Source organism: Octopus sinensis, linkage group LG10 (genome assembly GCF_006345805.1).
Source record: "Octopus sinensis linkage group LG10, ASM634580v1, whole genome shotgun sequence".
Classification (NCBI taxonomy): domain Eukaryota; kingdom Metazoa; phylum Mollusca; class Cephalopoda; order Octopoda; family Octopodidae; genus Octopus; species Octopus sinensis.
In genome coordinates, this window is record NC_043006.1 from 4134275 (window position 1) to 4157287 (window position 23013).

At 35.1% G+C, this 23013-nt stretch overlaps 1 protein-coding gene across 1 annotated transcript in view; it reads right to left on the minus strand.

Annotated features, from left to right (window-relative positions):
- Positions 1-22404, minus strand: part of LOC115216537 (fibrillin-2-like) — a 48194-nt gene extending 25790 nt beyond the window's left edge. The window contains exons 1-10 of the mRNA XM_036506241.1: positions 22220-22404; positions 21520-21634; positions 5742-5858; positions 2857-2944; positions 2466-2582; positions 2008-2124; positions 1582-1702; positions 1062-1180; positions 585-701; positions 102-218 (exon numbers count right to left, since the gene is read on the minus strand). Of these exons, the coding sequence (XP_036362134.1) occupies positions 102-218; positions 585-701; positions 1062-1180; positions 1582-1702; positions 2008-2124; positions 2466-2582; positions 2857-2944; positions 5742-5858; positions 21520-21634; positions 22220-22404 (1213 nt within the window). The remainder of the gene's footprint in view (positions 1-101; positions 219-584; positions 702-1061; positions 1181-1581; positions 1703-2007; positions 2125-2465; positions 2583-2856; positions 2945-5741; positions 5859-21519; positions 21635-22219) is intronic.
- Positions 22405-23013: the final 609 nt, after the last annotated feature.

A 23013-nucleotide genomic window follows, 5' to 3' on the forward strand; every position in this document is an offset into this window, starting at 1 on the left:
CCATCATCTACATCATCGACATTATTATTATTATTATTATTATTAATATATCTTGAATCCAGTTACACCTATACGCGTGATGTCTGTTCTGCTTTACTTACCAACGCATTCTTTTTCGCGGAACTCGTACCCTGCATTACAGTCACATGTGTAGGATCCTTGTGTGTTGGTGCATTTCCCCTTTTCCCCGCATGGGTCTCCTTTGCACTCGTCTGTGTCTGGAAAGTAATACAATTTTATGGCATGGATATAAATCTTTTGTATCATCATCATCATCATCAATGATCAATCATCATCAATCATCATCATCAATCATCATCATCAATCATCATCATCAATGAATGATCATCATAATCATGAGCATCATCATCATCATCAATCATCATTAATCATCATCATCAATCATCATCATCAATGAATGATCATCATTAAACATCATAATCATTAGCAACATCATAATCATCACCACCATTATCACCACCATCATCACCAACATCATCGACATTATTATTATTATTATTATTATTAATATAACTTGAATCCAGTTACACCTATACGCGTGATGTCTGTTCTGCTTTACTTACCAACGCATGTTGTTTCACGGAACTCGTACCCTGCATTACAGTCACATGTGTAGGATCCTTGTGTGTTGGTGCATTTCCCCTTTTCCCCGCATGGGTCTCCTTTGCACTCGTCTGTGTCTGGAAAGTAAAACAATTTTATGGCATGGATATAAATCTTTTGTATCATCATCATCATCATCAATGATCAATCATCATCAATCATCATCATCAATCATCATCATCAATCATCATCATCAATGAATGATCATCATAATCATGAGCATCATCATCATCATCAATCATCATTAATCATCATCATCAATCATCATCATCAATGAATGATCATCATTAATACATCATCATTAGCAACATCATAATCATCACCACCATTATCACCACCATCATCTCAACATCATCGACATTATTATTATTATTATTACTAATATAACTTGAATCCAGTTACACCTATACGCGTGATGTCTGTTCTGCTTTACTTACCAACGCATGTTGTATCGCGGAACTCGTACCCTGCATTACAGTCACATGTGTAGGATCCTTGTGTGTGGGTGCATTTCCCCTTTTCCCCCCATGGTCTCCTTTGTGGCACTCGTCTGTGTCTGGTAAAAAAAACAATTTTATGGCATGGATATAAATCTTTTGTATCATCATCATCATCATCAATGATCAATCATCATCAATCATCATCATCAATCATCATCATCAATGAATGATCATCATAATCATGAGCATCATCATCATCATCAATCATCATTAATCATCATCATCATCATCATCATCAATGATCAATCATCATCAATCATCATCATCAATCATCATCATCAATCATCATCATCAATGAATCATCATCATTAAACATCATAATCATTAGCAACATCATAATCATCACCACCATTATCACCACCATCATCACCAACATCATCGACATTATTATTATTATTATTACTAATATAACTTGAATCCAGTTACACCTATACGCGTGATGTCTGTTCTGCTTTACTTACCAACGCATGTTGTTTCACGGAATTCGTACCCTGTATTACAGTCACATGTGTAGGATCCTTGTGTGTTGGTGCATTTCCCCTTTTCCCCGCATGGGTCTCCTTTGCACTCGTTTGTGTCTGGAAAGCAAAACAATTTTATGGCATGTATATAAATATTTTGTATCATCATCATCATCATCAATGATCAATCATCATCAATCATCATAATCATGAGCATCATCATCATCATCAATCATCATTAATCATCATCAGCAATCATCATCATCAATGAATGATCATCATTAAACATCATAATCATTAGCAACATCATAATCATCACCACCATCATCACCAACATCATCGACATTATTGTTATTATTATTATTAATATAACTTGAATCCAGTTACACCTATACGCGTGATGTCTGTTCTGCTTTACTTACCAACGCATGTTGTTTCACGGAACTCGTACCCTGCATTACAGTCACATGTGTAGGATCCTTGTGTGTTGGTGCATTTCCCCTTTTCCCCGCATGGGTCTCCTTTGCACTCGTCTGTGTCTGGAAAGCAAAACAATTTTATGGCATGGATATAAATCTTTTGTATCATCATCATCATCATCATCAATGATCAATCATCATCAATCATCATCATCAATCATCATCAATGAATGATCATCATAATCATGAGCATCATCATCATCATCAATCATCATTAATCATCATCATCAATCATCATCATCAATGAATGATCATCATTAAACATCATAATCATTAGCAACATCATAATCATCACCACCATTATCATCAACATCACCGACATTATTATTATTATTATTATTATTAATGTAACTTGAATCCAGTTACACCTATACGCGTGATGTCTGTTCTGCTTTACTTACCAACGCATGTTGTATCGCGGAACTCGTACCCTGCATTACAGTCACATGTGTAGGATCCTTGTGTGTTGGTGCATTTCCCCTTTTCCCCGCATGGGTCTCCTTTGCACTCGTCTGTGTCTGGAAAGTAAAACAATTTTATGGCAAGGATATAAATCTTTTGTATCATCATCATCATCATCAATGATCAATCATCATCAATCATCATCATCAATCATCATCATCAATCATCATCATCAATCATCATCATCAATCATCATCATCATCATCATCATCAATGAATAATCATCATAATCATGAGCATCATCCTCATCATCAATCATCATTAATCATCATCATCAATCATCATCATCAATGAATGATCATCATTAATCATCATTAGCGGAACTCGTACCCTGCATTACAGTCACATGTGTAGGATCCTTGTGTGTTGGTGCATTTCCCCTTTTCCCCGCATGCGTCTCCTGTGCACTCGTCTGTGTCTGGGAAGTAAAACAATTTTATGGCAAGGATATAAATCTTTTGTATCATCATCATCATCATCAATGATCAATCATCATCAATCATCATCATCAATCATCATCATCAATCATCATCATCAATCATCATCATCAATCATCATCATCATCATCATCATCAATGAATAATCATAATCATGAGCATCATCCTCATCATCAATCATCATTAATCATCATCATCAATCATCCTCATCAATGAATGATCATCATTAATCATCATTAGCGGAACTCGTACCCTGCATTACAGTCACATGTGTAGGATCCTTGTGTGTTGGTGCATTTCCCCTTTTCCCCGCATGGGTCTCCTGTGCACTCGTCTGTGTCTGGGAAGTAAAACAATTTTATGGCATGGATATAAATCTTTTGTATCATCATCATCATCATCATCAATGATCAATCGTCATCAATCATCATCATCAATCATCATCATCAATCATCATTATCAATCATCATCATAAATGAAGAATCATCATTATCAATGAACAATCATTATTAATATTATTATTCTATGTTTGACTTTTGCTTTATGTTTGTACAAGTTGGCTCCAAGTGTCACCCAGTGACCTCAAGACACAACAGGTGGGAAGTTCACGTTGTTGTTATGCCTAGTGTGCCATATATTTAGGGTTTTTTTTGGTGTTGTTCTAGTGAATGTCTAATACATAGTTTAAAAAAAAAAGTTTGTTTCAAACCTTGGGATTACTTGGAGAGTATTTTGATAATGATGATTGTTCATTTATGATGATGAATGATAATGATGATTGATTATGATGATAAATGATGATTGATGATTGATGATGATGATGATGATAATGATTATACATAAGATTTATATCCATGCCATAAAATATGAGCAGTTCCCATGAGCACTATCTCTTGAATTTCTGCCATTTCGGGGTTTCCTGGTATCTGAATTAGGTAGCAATCAGCCCCTTTCGCTATCTTTCCCTATGACAACAGGTATTGTTTTAGTCTTCAGCTTCCACATTTTGCTGATTTCTATTTCAAGATCTTTATATTTGCTCAGTTTTTGGTAGGTCTTGACAGATACGTTTATATCGATTGGGACAGTCATATCAATGAGGAGGCATGTTCTTTGTCTGAAGTCTTTCTATATGATGTCTGGCCTGTTTGCATCTATCTTTTTGTCAGTTTGAATGGTGAAGTTCCAGAGGAGTGAGATGTGGTCATTTTCAAGCACTGGAGGTGGATTGTGTTCCCACCAGTTTTTTCCATGGGGCAAATCCAGGTTTTTGCAAATTACCCAGTGAATATATTGTGCAGGTCTATCATGCCTGCTGAGGTACTCTGTAGGCGCAAGAAGACTGCACTTGGAGACAACATGATCAATGGTTTCATTTTGTTGTCGGCATAAACGACATGTTGGGCTACTGCCGTTCTTTAATATGTTGGCCTGGTAGTTTCTTGTTGGTAGGCATTGATCTTGAGCTGCGATGATAAACCCTTCTGTTTCAGATTTTAAGCCAGAGGCCATTAGCCATTGATGGGTCAGGGCTTTATCAATATCTGCATTATTCGCTCTCTTTGGGTATTTGCCATAGAGAGGTTTTTCTTGCCATTTATTATTCAGAATATCTAAGGCCGCAGTTTTGGCACGGGTTTTCATGCGTTTAGCTTTTTCTGTGCTTGTTTCTTGTATGTCTATCTCTAATTCCGAAATTTGTTGTATTCAGAATTCACTTAGATATTCCTCTGCCTGTTTTGTTACTGAGTATGATGCTTTCTTGTTTTCATGTTTTGAGACAAGTTTTAACATCCAGTCCTCAGAGTTGTTCAGGTAGGTGTCTAGGCCAATTGTAGCAATCTTCATTGTTATTGCCAGTTGCAAAAGACCACGGCCTCCCTCTTTTCTTGGCAGATAAAGTCGTTCTGTATCTGCCTTAGGGTGGTGCATTCTATGCATTGTCAACAGTTTTCTTATTTTTCTGTCAAGCTGACATATTTCAGTAATTGACCAGTTAACGATATTGAAACTGTAAGTCACAACTGGTATGGCTGATGCATTGATCGCTTCGATCCTGTTTCTTGCATTCAGCTCTGTCTTCAGTATTGCTCTCACTCTTCGATAACATTCTCTCCTGATCCTTTCCTTCATCTCTGAATGCCTTATTCCGTTCCCTTCAATTACCCCTAGGTACTTGTAGCTCTCCGCTGGGTCTAGTTCTTTTATGACATTCTGCTGGTCAAGGTTAACGTTAAATGTTTCTGTCATTTTTCCTTTGATAAAGGTAGCTTTTGCACATTTATCGAGGCCGAATTGCATTCTGATGTCGTCACTGAATTGTTTGACAATCGCTAGTAAGCCCTTGAGTTGTTGGTCATTTTTTGAAAAGAGCTTTAAATCATCCATGTAAATGAGATGATTTATATTTTTATCCAACATTTTATACCCGTACTGCGCGTCATTGAGCAGTTTTGAGAGAGGTATTAAGGCTAAACAAAAGAGGAGTGGTGACAGTGAGTCACCCTGGAAAATGCCACACAAAAGTTTTACATCACCAGCATTTAGGGATTCATTGTCACTGTTCAGAGTTAGTGTGGTTCTCCATGATCTCATACTTACAGTGAAAAAGTTTCACAGAGTAGGTGCTATCTTATACATTTCCAGGCATTTCCTAATCCAGCTATGTGGTAGGCTATCAAAAGCCTTTTTATTATTATTATTATTATTATTATTATTATTAATATAACTTGAATCCAGTTACACCTATAAGCATGATGTCTGTTCTGCTTTACTTACCAATGCATGTTGTTCCGCTGAACTCGAATCCTGGATTACAGACACATGTGTAGGATCCGTGATTGTTGGTGCATCTCCCATGTGCCCCGCATGGGTTCCCTGTGCACTCGTTTCTGTCTGGAAAGTAAAACAATTTTATTGCATGAATATAACACTTATGTATTATCATCATCACCATCAACATTAACATCATCATCAATCATCATCATTAATCATCATCATCATCATAATCTTATTGATATCACATGCTTTCACTTCACTACCGAGCACAGCTCTGTGTACCTTGGGTATGTGCTGTGGTTTGTTGTGATGCTCTGATGGTTACTGTATTGAAAGTGCTTTACGTAGAATGTGTGCGGTACCTACGAGTGCTATTTTCTTTATGCTATATATATTTGTAAGTCCTGGTGTTTTTCTTATGTATTTGTCTGAATATTTTTTTATCATGCCTAATGCACCTACTATGATAGGAATTGTTTCTGCTTTCAGACTCCACTTTCGAGATACCTCTGTTTCCAGGTCTTTGTATTTTGAAAGTTTTTCCATTTCTTTTAGAGGAACGTTGTCATCTGTTGGTATTGATACATCAATCAGAATGCATTTTTTCCTTCATGATCTCTGTCAATTATGTCCGGCCTATTGGCCTCAATTTCTCTATCTGTGTAATGTTGCTTTCTCATTTCTGTGATCTTTTCTGGCGTGTACCTATACCATCTTTTTTCTGGTGTTATTCTATAGTGTGTGCATAGCTTCCATTGTATGTAGGTCCTTATTATTATTATTATTATTACTATTATTCAGTAGTTTTATTTTTATAGCGTGCTTTCTCTTCACTACCGAGTGCAGTTCTGGGTGCCTTGGGTATGTGCTGTGATTTGTTGTGATGCTCTGATGGTTACTGTATTGAAAGTGTTCTGCGTAGGATGTATGCAGTGCCTAGTAGTGCAATTTTCTGTATGTTATATGTGTTTGTAAGTCCTGATGTTTTTGTTATGTATTTGTCTAAATATTTTTTTATCATGCCTAATACACCTACTATGATAGGAATTGTTTCTGTTTTTAGATTCCACATTCGAGTTACCTCTATTTCCAGTTCTTTGTATTTTGAAAGTTTCTCCATTTCTTTTAGAGACACGTTGTCATCTGCTGGTATTGATACATCAATTAGAAATTATTATTACTATTATTATTATTATTATCATCATCATCATCATCATCATCATCATCATCATTATTATTATTATTATAATGATTATTATTATTATTGTTGTTATAATAATAATAATAATATAATAATAATAATAATAATAATAATAATAATAATTATTATTATTATTATAACTTGAAACCAGTTACAGCTATACGCGTAAATGTTGTCTATTCTGCTTTACTTACCAGTGCATGTTCTGCTGTTAAAATGGAACCCTGGATGACAAACACATCTGTAGGATCCTAGTGTGTTGGTGCATCTCCCATGTGCCCCGCATGGGTTCCCTGTGCACTCGTTTACGTCTGGAAAATTAAAACAATTTTATTGCATGGATATTACACTTATGTTTCATCATCATCAACGTCGTCATCGTTGTAGTCCTCGTCTGCGTCCTCGTTGTTGTTGTGGTTGTTGTTATTATTAAGGTGATGAGTTGGCAGATTCGTGAACACGCTGGGCAAAATTCTTGGCGTAATTTCGTCGTTCCGAGTTCAAAATCTGCCAATGTCGACGTTGTAATCCATCGTTTCGGAGTCGGTGAAATGAGCACCATTCAAGTATTAGGCTCAATGTAATTGACTGACCCCCACCTGCTCCCCAAATATCAGGCCTTGTGGCTATTGTAGAATAAGTTAGACGCACCATGTTCTTTTAACAGAACTCAGACCTTTCTCAGCTCAGTTGCTGTGGCAAAGGCATTATATACATCAAAATGGACATCAACTGGTCAAATATGGTGGACAGAAGACGAGACGACACGACGCTCATTTGCATATTTTACAATATAAAACAGGAAAAAGAAAATGGAAGAAATAGCGATGTTTTTCTTCAAAGGATTGTGATACGAAAGAAAAAGGAAATTTGAAACGAGACCATTGGTCGTTATATTTGGATATAAAATATAAAATATTAAGAAAATATTAGGCCTTATCTACACATAACACCCGGAGCGTTATTCTTACCTCTGCACCTTCCAGGCGTGCCGATCCATCCTCTGCAGCATTTGTAACAAGTTGAATGAATTATTCTGTAAGCTACCCTGTTAAGAGAGAGAAGGATAGAAAAGGAAAATATGAAAACAGAGCAGTGACGATAATTTTAGACAATCGCACATACATACACATATGACACACACACACACACACACACACGAGTCATACGCATGCACACGCGCACACAAGTTACATTTTCAGAACTTACGCTTGTGTGTTTAGAAAATGTAATTTTCCCAAATAATGTGCTTTTTATATTCAAGGCTTTGATGAAGCTACAGGGTGTTACCCGGCTACTCAACCAACACACCACCACATCACACAGCAGAAACAGCTGTTAGCCAGTGAAGCTTATTATATAATTCCTCCGTTTTTCCAGTGACATCTTTTTCTTTTCTCTTGACACTCTATTCTCATCTAACATTGTATTCTACACCACACGTGTATTGAGGTCTACACCAGGTTGTTATATTCGCTATGCCTAAGCGAAATATTATATATATCATCATCATCATCGTTTAACGTCCGTTCTCCATGCTAGCATGGGTTGGACGGATCGACCGGGGATCTGGGAAGCCAGAAGGTTGCACCAGGCTCCAGTCTTATCTGGCAATGTTTCTACAGCTGGATTCCCTTCCTAACGCCAACCACTCCGTGGATATATATATATCGAGGTGCAATCACGGTTGTGTAGTAGGAAGCTCCACAACCACATTGTGTCAGTGTCAGTCCCACTGCCTGGCATTTTGGTCATGTGTCTTCTATTCTAAACTCCGTCCGACCGAAGCCTTGTGCGTGGATTCGGTAGACGGAGACTGAAAGAAGCCCGACGTATGTATATATATATATATATAAAGTTAATCCAAACAAGATAGCACAAAAAACACAACAACGTGAGGACGTGGAACAAATATTGGACGGTCAGGAAAGGAAAGAAAGGAGGATTTATTGTTTCGAGCAGAGCTCTTTGTCGGAAACATAGGAGAAGGAAAGATCCAGAGAAGGGATGACAGAGGAAAAAAATCGCCAACGGTACACACGCGGTCACATTTTGAATGAACATATATATATATTATATTAAATTAGAGATAAAACCACTATTAGGCAAATCATACAATGAAAAACTTAAGCCAATACATAAGATTATTTAATTTATATTATTTAAATATATAACAAAATTATTAAAAAATATAATTAATATAACACTACGATCGTTTCATGGCTGTTAATTTCTTTAAATTTTCGAGTTACAATCATTCATCAGGTGTTTTAAATATTTAACTCGCCAAGTTAAATATTTAAACCACCTGATGAATGACTGTAACTCGAAAATTTAAAGAAATTAACAGCCATGAAACGATCGTAGTGTTATATTTATTATATTTTTTAATAATTTTGTTATATATTTAAATAATATAAATTAAATAATCTTATGTATTGGCTTAAGTTTTTCATTGTATGATTTGCCTAATAGTGGTTTTATCTCTAATTTAATATAATATAATATTTTACTATAAAATTGGATTCAATCCTAAATCTGATTTTTCCCTGTAAGTTTGGATTTATTCCCTAATATTTATTATATATCTATATATATATATATATATATATATATATATATATATATATAATAATAATAATAATAATAATAATAATAATATAATAATATTAGGGAGTAAATCCAAACTTACAGGGAAAAATTAGATTTAGGATTAAATCTAATTTTGTAGTATAAACATATATTATATTAAATTAGAGATAAAACCACTATTAGGCAAATCAAACAGTGAAAATCATAAGCCAATACATAGAAATATCTTATTAAACTTTTAATACTTTTTGATAGTTTATAAAAAAATAAATAAATATAAAAATATAAAAAATATTAAAAAATATATATAAAAAATAAAAAATAAATAATATAAATAAAAAAAATAAATAATTAAATAAAATAATGATAAAAAAATATATATTTATAATTCATAAGTTTAAATTATTAATTTAAATAATTTTTTAAAATTTTAACTTTAATTTAAATATTTTAATTGGATTTTTATATTTTATATTTTATATTTTTTATATATTTTTTAATTAATTTTATTTCTATGTATTGGCTTATGATTTTCACTGTTTGATTTGCCTAATAGTGGTTTTATCTCTAATTTAATATATATATATATATATATATATGTATACATGTGTGTGTGTGTGTCTGTATTTGTGTGTTTGCATATGTCTTTCCACCATCGCTTGAGAACCGATGTTGGTGTGTTTACGTCCCTGTAGTCTAGCGGTTCGGCAATGGCGAACGACTGAATAAGTACTAGACTTACAAAGAATAAGCTGTAGGGTTGGTTTGTCAAACTAAAGGCTGTGCTCCAGCATGGCCGCAGTTAAATTACTGTAACAAGTAAAAGAATAATAGAAGAAAATATCACTTTATTGACAATTAAAATACAACAAAGATCAATCAATCGAAAAGGTAATCCCTCGTTATCGATCCCCTTTTGCCATCTTTCAGGCAAAGTTTTGAATCTTTTCATGCAGTAACTGGTCCTGAAGCGCAATGGCTTTGCTGGGATTTTCAGCAATGTGCAGTGTCGATCCGTTCTGGCTTTCAATACCAAAATTTAACACAATTACTTCCAGGATCTTCCAGAGGTTTTTTTATGTATTTAATATTTCTATATAAGTACTCATATCTACACAAATGTACACTAGTAAATTTAATAATAAAGTAGGAAGGAAGAACGTCAGAAATCTTTGGAAAAAATTACACCTATCAAAGGTAATTATACCTGTTTAGGACAGGTATAATTACCAACACAGGAACAGGTATCATACATTAAAATGAAGCTGGTCCTTTGTGGATCACGTCCCTACTTCTCAACATCCGTTTCTCTCAATAGCAATGTTCCACCTTCGAATGAGACCATGTATCCCTGCCCTGTAAAATTCTGTCGACTATTCTTTGAGCCACTTCTTCACTACAGTTTTCACTTCCTCGTCACTGGAATATTGTTTGCTTCTCAAACCCTCTTTCATGGGGCCGAAGAAGTGAAAACTGTAGTGACGAAATGGCTCAAAGAACAGTCAACAGAATTTTAAGGGGCAGGGATACATGCTCTCATTCGAAGGTGGAACATTGCTATTGAGAGAAAAGATGACTATGTTGAGAAGTAGGGATGTGATCAACAGAGGACCAGCTTCATTTTGATGTATGATACATGTTCCTGTGTTGGTAATTATACCCGTCCTAAACAAAATGGCATTACTTTTTGACTCACCCTCGTATATATATATATAGGTTATAAAATGAGATAGGGGTTGAACAATTCAACCCACCATGGGATAACATATATCCAATATACTGCTAGATAGGTACCCAACAAGACTAATACATAGATGTTAAAAATTGCCAAGCAATTAGTTCATCTATTGTATTATATGGGCAAAGGTAATAATATTACCGTAAATTAATACTACAAAATTAGAAAATGGAGAAACATACTTAAATCAATAAAACATCAACTATCAGATGATACCCAATCAATACTTTATTACATCATTACATATCAGTAAAGGCATTATACAAAATATAAAGTAAATATAAATAGACAAGGAAATAGAAATATAAAATATAAAAAATAATATGTAATTATATCATATCTGACAGCTGTTTCGGCAGTAAGGGCAGTCATACCTCATTTAACCTATAAGCCATAAAGGCAGGTATAAATGAGGCATTAACAAGGATGCCCCACGACCTCTTCAGAGGATTTAATTTGTTATAATTGTGAAAAAATTATTTTTTTCACAATTATAACAAATTAAATCCTCTGAAGAGGTCGTGGGGCATCCTTGTTAATGCCTCATTTATACCTGCCTTTATGGCTTATAGGTTAAATGAGGTATGACTGCCCTTACTGCCGAAACAGCTGTCAGATATGATATAATTACATATTATTTTTTATATTTTATATTTCTATTTCCTTGTCTATTTATATTTACTTTATATTTTGTATAATGCCTTTACTGATATGTAATGGTGTAATAAAGTATTGATTGGGTATCATCTGATAGTTGATGTTTTATTGATTTAAGTATGTTTCTCCATTTTCTAATTTTGTAATATATATATATATATATATATATATATATATATATATATATATATAAGAGCAATTTAATAGACGCATGTGCCTCTATTGATCTGCGCTTCCCATAATAACAGGAATCTTACTGAAGAGCCTACCTGAGTAAATAAATATTATTTTTATTGCTGAAATAGGCGAAACTGCAGTCTAAGAAGAACTAAGTTTGTAAAAGTTTTTAATTTTCATCTCATTAAATTTATCCAGCTTTTGTGTATCTAGTACACACTTCGCCTTTAATGTACTTATATATGAATAATATATGGCCTGTGCTAGAAACACCAGCGATAATAATTAATTCTATTATATCGCATTTGACTTTGTTTACATATATATATATATATATATATTCATAAATAAGGATAATATCGATATTATCAAGTGGTTAGCATGGGAATAGATACCATACAAAGGTAATAATTGTTTTACAACTATAAATAAGGGTGTCTGAGAGACACCACCATGCTGAAATAGCAGTCAAATTCCTGGTGGTTTCTAGAGTCAGGGATTTGACTGCTATTTCAGCATGGTAGTGTCTCTCAGACACCCTTATTTATAGTTGTAAAAAACATATATATACACAAAAGTATATATATATATATATATATATATATATATATATATATATATATATATATATATATAGTGGCTGTCCCCTCGTTATCGAGTATGGCCATTGCTCGAAGCTTAATCAATGTTGTCATCGTGCAATGCCTGTGCAAGAAGATTTTTTTAAGTGAAGAAAGGCTGTGCACTGAGTCAATCACACTCACTAAGCAACAGCAGCCATAATCTGAAAAGAAGAACAAGTCAACATCATCGGTAACCACTGGGCCGCAGGTTTTATGTCGGAATTATCCCAGTTACCTGAGTCACCTTCTAGAAGGATGCCCTAACAAAGGCTAGGAGTCCTTCACTCCCAATGGTTTAACCGCGCGATCGGGTTTTCAGTCCGATTATTTCTATGTCCCCGCGCATGATACAGCCTTAAGACATTTATTGGATGGCTGTTGACTCTCAAGAGTTCCTCCGCCCTTTGACGGGTTTTGTTTTTCATCCCGCAGGTGTCCAATAAACACCCTCCTCACCAAGCATATATATATATAAATTGAGGGTGAATACTTGATAAATGTAAGCACCTGTATATGCCAGCTAGTGGCATAGGTGATAGGATATATGTATCAAAAGAAAAACAGGATGCAAAGGATTTTGCGGTACATATGTTTTGGGCTTTATTGAACAACTTATTCTTATATCAATGCATAATTGATATAACAGATAGATCAAAAGCCTTCTTCAGCCGCGTACAATTGCTACACCATATCACATTATAAAAGGTTTGAGAAAAAACCGAGTTTCATTGGGAAAGTAAATCCTCATAGGCGAACATGGTATTATTAGATTCCAAAACAAATCGTCCATACCGTTTTTTCACTCGATATAGAATGAATACTGGGTAGATCCGTTATATCAATTATGCATTGATATAAGAATAAGTTGTTCAATAAAGCCCGAATCATATGTACCGCAAAATCCTTTGCGTCCTGTTTTTCTTTTGATACATATATCCTATCACCTATGCCACTAGCTGGCATATACAGGTGCTTACATTTATCAAGTATTCACCCTGAATTTATATATGTATATATATATATATGCTTGGTGAGGAGGGTGTTTATTGGACACCCTGCGGGATGAAAAACAAAACCCGTCAAAGGGCGGAGGAACTCTCGAGAGTCAACGGCCATCCAATAAATGTCTTAAGGCTGTATCATGTGCGGGGACATAGAAATAATCGGACTGAATACCCGATCGTGCAGTTAAACCATTGGGAGTGAAGGACTCCTAACTTTTGTATGGGCATTCTTCTAGGAGAAGGTAACTCAGGTAACTAGGATAACTCCGACATAAAACCTGCGGCTCAGTGGTTACCGATGATGTTGACTTGTTCTTCTTTTCGGATTATGGCTGCTGTTGCTTAGTGAGTGGGATTTCATTGAGTGCTACAAATTATGAATTCGGAAAATATTGCTAGTTACAGGAACTTTGCTCGTTAGAAGCCGACAAGAGAGAGAGAGAGAGAGAGAGAGAGAGAGTAACAGCGCCACAAGTGAAGAGTGTAGATTGAGTAAGAAACAAAAGGTTGCTATATGAAATACCACATCATTAGCATTTATATTTAACAGGTGACCATATATCGGCAACGATAGAAATAAATAAGAATGTATACATAGAAATTTCAAAATAGGAGAAGAGGAGGAAAATGCCGTTAGCTTGTGGTTTGCGTTATTGTGGATGCCGTTATATCGAAAGTTTACTCTGTAAAGAAAGATATAAAAACCGGAAAGTGTGGCCTCGTATTTACGTGAATTTTTTACACCATCCGGAGGACCAGCACCAGGTTCGTCTTCTGTAGGTCACGCGTCGAGGACATGTCCATCTACATATCCTGAAAAAAGAAAGGAATATATGTATTTGTATATATATATATATTTGTTATACTTCGGAATGGTCATTTTGCCTGTTTAAGCAATAAAAACACATGCACTATATATTTGGTGTTACTTTGCTTCAGTGTTATTTATTTTTTACATTAATCTTAATCTTATTTCGACCAGAGTTCTTTCGTCACACTCCTGTGACCGCATCAGTGATCCTTTGTTTTCTTTATTGGCTAAACTGGCAAAATAACCATTCCGAAATATAACAATATTGTTTTCAACACAGGACTTCACATAAAAAATCTTGCACAACAAATATATAAACGTATAGATATATATATATATATATATATATATATATATATATATATATATATATATATATATTTTCTAGTTTAGCTCAGAGCTGCCATGCTGATGCACCACCGTTTTGTGCTACACTGTTATTGTGACGAACCTCGTCTAATATGTCGCACTTGGTGAAGAATGGAGTTTGATATAGCTACCCTCATTTGCACCTCTTGCCGTGAGGTAGGTTCATCTGGGACTCTTGACAGGAATTTGTCCAGCTTTGATTTAAAAACCGCTTCATCTACTTTGTGCAAGTTCCTCAGACTCTTTGGGAAAATATTAAAAAACTGTGGGCCCTTGAAACCCAGGCTGTTGCAGAAGCTGGTCCTGAAGCGTGATGGCATTGCTGGGATCTTTGGCACTATGCAGTGTCGTCCCGTTCTAGCATTGGTGTAGCTTACAATGCCAAAATTTGGCACAATTCCTTCCAGGATCTTCCAGACGTATATTACTGCATACCTCTCCCGTCTTCTCTCCAGGGAGTAGAGTCTTAGCTGTTTCAACCTTTCCCAGTAGCTGAGCTGCTGCAAAGAGACGATCTTCTTTGTGAATCTTCTCTGGATTGCTTATATATATATATATATATATATATTTTATATATATATATATTATATTAAATTAGAGATAAAACCACTATTAGGCAAATCAAACAGTGAAAATCATAAGCCAATACATAGAAATTAAATTAATTAAAAAAATATAAAAGTTAAAATTTAAAAATTATTTAAATATATATATATGTATGTATATTTTTATATTATTTTATTTATTTATTTTTTAAAAAAATTATTTAAATATAAATATCAAAAAGTATTAAAAGTTTAATAAAAGATAAAGAGTAAAAACACTACGATCGTTTCATGGATGTAACGAATTCGAATAACAATAATTTAAATTCAATTAATAATTCGAATTATGGTTACAGTCAATCTTCAGATTAATTGTAATATTTTAATAAATAATCAGAAATATTTAAACAATATTTTAAAGAAATAAATAATATAATAATTATACTTATAAAAAAACTCTATTATCAAATTAGAAACTTAAAACTTAACGATTATGATTATATCAAAACATCTATTATAATGTTAAATATTAATTTTAATTTTTAAGTATTAACTTTTAAGGTAAGAAACCCACCAATAATCTAATATCTGTAATAGTCAATATCTAATTACATAAATATTTTACAAAAAAAAATGACTATTATATATAAATTATCAATGAAAATATATAAATGTATATAAATATTGTAATTAAGATCTAAAATAATCTCTATAAATAAATATATATGCACATATAATAAAAATTAATTGTTCATATTTAAAGATGAAATAGCTAATTTCAAAAATACAAACAAACAAACAATCTTAAACGAACGCTATAGCAAATTAACTATCTTTATATCTCGTTGGCTAAATAATAACTTTCGGAAATCTTATATTTAAAATACTTAAAGAAATAATCAATTCGTAGTTATATAGTATCAAATAAATACTATAAATACAATAAATATATTTATCAATGAGAATAAAACTAGCAAATATCAATTCAAAAAGACAATATATAAGTTAAAATAATAATTATAAGAAATTTAAAACTACAATTAATGCTATTAATACATGTATATACATAAACCTAACTTTAAACAACTCCTATACTTGCTATCAAACAACATATCTATCGCTAAGTAAAATCTTACGAATAAACTTAAAGTTAATATCTAATAATTATATAGAAAATTACGATAATTAGATCATTACATAAACAACGATATTTATACAAAAAAAAACAATATTATTACACCAAAGGCTTATAAAATATTAAAATTTAAAATTTAAAGATCTTAAATATAAGATATATATATATATATATCATATACTTGTGTGTATATATATATATATATATATATGTACGTGTGTGCATGTATGTATATATATATATATATATATATATATATATATATATATATACATACATATATACATGTATATCTAAATATATATATATATGTATGTGTGTGCATGTATATATATATATATATATATACATACATATATACATGTATATCTAAATATATATATATGTATGTGTGTGCATTATATATATATATATATATATATATATATATATATACATACATACATATATACATGTATATCTAAATATATATATATATATATATATATATATATATATATTATATATATATATATATACATACATACATATATACATGTATATCTAAATATATATATATATATGTGTGTGTATAATTTTAAAAGTGAATAAAAGAAAATGGAGAAGAAAAATGAAGATCCTTGGTTCGTTTTATTTGTAATGCAAATTAAAAGAGGGAAAAAATACCTAAATGAGTGTAAAAAGAACCGCCTCAACCAACAAAATAATCCCAAAATATCCGATATATAACAATATTTAAGAATATTTTAGGCGCAGGAGTGGCTGTGTGGTAAGTAGCTTGCTTACCACCACATGGTTCCGGGTTCAGTCCCACTGCATGGCACCTTGGGCAAGTGTCTTCTACTATAGCCTCGGGCCGACCAAAGCCTTGTGAATGGATTTGGTAGACGGAAACTGAAGGAAGCCTGTCGTATATATATATATGTATAATAATAAATATTAGGGAATAAATCCAAATTTACAGGGAAAAAATCAGATTTAGGATTAAATCCAATTTTATTGTAAAATATTATATAATATTAATTAGAGACAAAACCACTACTTTGTAAAACAAACAAGGAAAGACTTAATCAATACATAAAATTTTAATAAAAAGTAAAAAATAAAAAGTAAAAAATAAAAAATAAAAAGTAAAAAAGTAAAAAATAAAAAGTAAAAAATAAAAAATAAAAAGTAAAAAATAAAAAATAAAAAGTAAAAAAAAGTAAAAAATAAAAAATAAAAAGTAAAAAATAAAAAGTAAAAAAATATATGTATGTATGTGTGTGCATATGTTGTGTATCTGTGTTTGTGTCCCCCAACATCGCTTGACAACCGATGTTGGTGTGTTTAGGACCCTGTAACTTAGAGGTTCGGCAAAAGAGACTGATAGAAAAAGTACTAGGCTTACAAAGACTAAGTCCTGGGGTCGATTTGCTCGACTAAAGGCAGTGCTCCAGCATGGCCACAGTCAAATGACTGAAACAAGTAGAAGAGTAAAAAGAGAGTAAAAGAGTACACCATTTAACAGATAATTAGTCAGGCTTAATTATTACAATGATAATTAACACTGTTATTGCCAACTTAATCAGTGGGACTTCATCACAGCGGAAAAAATAGAAAGGAAAGAGAAACGAAAAGGAAGAAAGAGAGAGAAAATCAATAAACAAATCGATGCTACATGTTAAATCGATGCTACATGTTATATCTGAGGAACTTTACGACCGATTGAAGGGTTAAGTCAAGCAATTAGCATAGGTGTATTAATTAGTTTGTTTGTTCCTTCTGGAGTCATTCCTAGCTCATAAGGGCCGGTTTCCCGGTTTCCTCGGCGTATAGGTTTCCCACCTGGACGGGACGCCGGTCCGTCGCAGGTGAGCTGCAAGATGCAGGAGGAAAGAGTGAGGATAAGTTGTGGCGAAAGAGTCAGCAGAAGTTCTCCATTACCTTCTGCTAGATCCGCGTGGAGCTTAGGTGTTTCGTTCATAAACACACACATCGTCCGGTCTGAGATTCGAACCCGCGATCCCTCGACCGCGAGTCCGCTGCTCTAACCACTAGGCCATGTGCCTCAACACCAACACCGGTTGTCAAGCAGTGATTGGAGACAAACACACACACACACACACACACACACACACACCCACACCCACACACACACACACACATCTCTTTCTCTCTTTTTACTTGTTTCAGTCATTTTGACTGCGGCCGTGCTGGAGCACTGCCTTTAGTCGAGCAAATCGACCCCGGGACTTATTCTTTGTAAGCCCAATATCGGTATCTTTTGCCGAACCGCTAAGTGACGGGGACGTAAACACACCAGCATCGGTTGTCAAGCAATGCTAGGGGGACAAACACAGACACACAAACATATACACACACATATACATATATACGACAAGCTTCTTTCAGTTTCCGTCTACCAAATCCACTCACAAGGCATTGGTCAGCTCGAGGCTATAGCAGAAGACACTTGCCCAAGATGCCACGCAGTGGGACTGAACTCGGAACCATGTGGTTGGTAAGCAAGCTACTTACCACACACACACACACACACACACACATACATATAGATATGTATTAATTTATATGAGTGTGTGTGAGTGAGCGGGTGGGTGTCCGTTTATCTCAACACCAGCAAAAGCCAAACATATTGAACATTTTGAGCTACATAGCAATAGATACCAATCATGAAAACTAACAAATCACATATATAACCACACAAACATCACACACACACACCGATTATATATCATACCGAGAAAAACGCGCCAGACATATAATAATGAAATTATTGTATGCAGTGCTCAAGTGCACCACAACGTGTCAAAAGTGCGTATAAAGTATCTGCAGTAATGCACAAATGTCTGGAAAGTGAACAGTATATGAGTCAGATACATGCTTGCGTGTATATGGAGGGGAGAAAATCAGGTGTAGTGTTGGCGAATCTCAGGAAGCATGGAAGTTTTGAAGGATGCAGTGCCCCGACAACTAACAACCGATGCCGGCAGTCTGTTCCATGCTTCAGCAAATCTTAGCGTGAAAAAATGTTTCTGAAAGTCATGGGAGGAGCTGCGCTGTTTCCTGACTTTGTAAACATGTCCACGGGTGTTAGACAGGTGGAGTTTGAAAAGGTGCTCAGAGTTATTGTTTGTAAGATGGTTAATAGTTTTATGGGTGTCTGCCAAGTCAGCTGCCAGACGTCGGAGTTTCAATGTATCCATGCCCAAGGAAGTAAGGCGTTCAGAATATGGCAAATGCCTGATGGAGGGTATTCTCTTGGTTGCACGTCGCTGAACGGCTTCCAGACGATTAATATCCTGGGCAAGATAGGGGTTCCAGACCGGTGATGCAAATTCCAGGTGAGGTCGCCATACAAACATTATAACGCCTGTATTAACGCCACACAAACATTATAACACACATATAACGCCATCAAAACGAAATCCCCTGAAGGAGTATGGGTTTTCCAGAAACATAAATAGACGAACATGTAAAAAAAAAAATTGTTCGTGGATACATTCACGCATATTTATGGGAACGGAACGCCTGTCCTTTCCTCAACAAATAATTCGCAGTAAGTAGCCTTTTCTTCTATGCCTTGATCTGACAAAACACTGCTCAGAGTGGACATTATAAACACACATGGCTTGAGATCAACTTGGAAACAACGCCACTTACTCAACGACCTCAGGTGTCGATGTATTGGCCATCAGTGAAACTAGACTCCGACCGACAAGCTTTCTTGACTATTTTCGGGGGATATAAGATGTACGTATCTCCATGTCAACCTAGAATCGGAGTTAACGACTGTGTTGATCAGGAGAAGTCTGAATTCCTAGATAAGAACTACCTTCCTGGCCCCAGAAAGTAAGTTGGTGGCCATGGACGTGAACTGTAGTGATGTGGAGAGAAGGGTGGTTTGAGACTGGTGGCTTTTTTACACCAACAACAGCAGAACAGTCGGATTTCTTGAGACGTTTTGAGGTTTTCCTAGAAACGTTTCGATGGGCGACTGGAACACCGTCTTACACACACGTTTTGTTTGTGTGGGGCTAGCGACTAGAAGGCGGGTGGTAAAAGCCCTGCAAACCTGCTCAGACATTTGCAGCTGTTTGACAAGTATCGACCCTATTTTCCCGGATATTCAAATGTAGACATGAAGGAATTGCCCCTGGTTATCCAGGTTGTATCTAGATAGGGTTTTCTGTAGGCCAGTAGGTAAAGATAACATATGATGTCCACTTTTCAAACTAATCGGCTACACAGACCACAAATTTGTGATCTATATGGTCGCCGTAGATAAGCTTAGAAGGCAGGGAGCCGGTTGCTGGAAGTTGAACAAATTACTCCCGGTGTGTCAATGCTACAGAGACCGAATTAGAGAATTAGTCAGGAGGACGTTGACAAGGGCACTTCTCAATAAGCGGGGGTTTGCTTTGAAAATGGCAATTAGACTAGAATCAGTTTATTAAGGCGTTAGTGATAGAAAGGAATAAAATGAAGGGGTCTTAGAAACATAGAAGAGGCACTTTGGAAGGGCATTGCAAGCGACCTGCTGACCGCGAGATTGGCCCTGAGCCAATTCTTTGGCGTTAAACACGAAGGTTGCTCTGTTAGAGTTAAGGCGCATGTCAGAGCTAAAGCAAAATGTGAAAACAAAGCCACAATTCGGTCTTTGGTTGGCCAAAATGGGCGCGTGGTACTTGAATTTGGGCGAATATATGCAGCATTTCAGCATCGGTTCGCCAAACGCTTGGGAAGAATAACAGCTCGGCAGATATCCCCGATCTGTGAGTCGACGAGCGGTGGCACTTCTTCTTCTTCTTCTTCTTCTTCTTATTATTATTATTATATTATTATTATTATTATTATTATTATTATTATTATTATCATTATTCAAAAAGTTTGATTTGATCCCATAAAGTTTCGTAGCTCCGTTACAGGAATCTCGCTTGTTGAAGATTGGCGCATCAGAACCAGAATGTATCCAGAAAGTTGGTGGAACATCCCAGTAGAATCAGAAAGCCGGAGTAAACACAACGGACCCGATATTGTTCTAAGGGACAGGAAAATAAGTCAAGCACTTTTGAAGAGATCATCTGCCCAGTCATATGTCAGTATCTCATCGTATTAAAGCGGCGAGCTGGCAGAAACGTTAGCACGTCGGGCGAGATGCCTAGCGGTATTTCGTCTTTACGATCTGAGTTCAAATTCCGCCGAGGTCGACTTTGCCTTTCATCCTTTCTCGGTCGATAAATTAAGTACGAGCTGCGTACTAGGGTCGATCTCATCGACTGGTCCCCCAAAATTTCGGGCCTTGTGCCTCGAGTAGAAAAGAATATCTCATCATATATTAAAGAAAAAGAGATCTATGGAGAACTGTTTGAAAAAATACAGTTCTGATATACAGGCCATAGATTTTCATTTCTACCTACTAACAGAGATGCACTGGGCTAAGTACAAACAGATCGACATAAAAACTACAAATGCTGGGGTAATTCAGGTACCCTGAGTCCCTTCTGTTGCAATCGTTCCAATTATTTAACACGGTCCAATTATTTAATAAAAGAGTAAAAAACACAAGAAGTACAGAAGAGGAAAGTGGCGATGAGAAATCGGGTGGAATGAAAGCGTAACTTACGGTGGTCTGAAATGAAGACTTCCTGCCTGTGCCGTTGAGTTTCCAGAATCAAGCGTTTCGTTAGAAACCGACAATTCTTCACTCAGTGTGGGACTTAGAGTCACTGGCCCATCAGTCGTCTGCTGTCCTTCTGTTAGCCAAAGACCAACAACGAAAACAAATAAGAACAGAACCAGATTCTTCATGGCTGTTATTTTCTTCTTTTTAGTGCTCCCCCTGTTTACTGACACACGAAAAGCTTGTATAATCAGAAGGAATAGATTCGACTAAATAAAGAACAGAGGATAAATGTGTAAACTTTTTGTTGGTGTTGCCTTGTCGTGTGATGGTTCTTGAAGCACAACAACCTTTTCAACAACAGCAGCGGAAGTGTCTACAGAAGAGTCCCGTTGCGAAATCGACCTGGCTCTGTCACATCTCCACCAAGACACTCATATTTATAACAAACCGCAAGCAAAGAGGTGGTTGTGTATCAAATCTGAGAGAAGAAAAGTTGAACAACAAAAGGCCATTGACATCAATCGGATCCATTGTCAGGTAAAATACCGCAGGTGAGAACAAGGTGTCTCTTATGCAAAACAACTGCTCAAACAAGATTGTTAACGACTACCATCACAGGTATATGCATGTGACCATTACACACACACACACACCACATACACGCACGCACACATGCACAAACACGGAAACACATATGCACTCCCACGCACTCACACACACACACACAAACAAACACACATGCCCCCTCACACACCCACATATAAATGCATACAAATAAATGTGTTTGTACATGC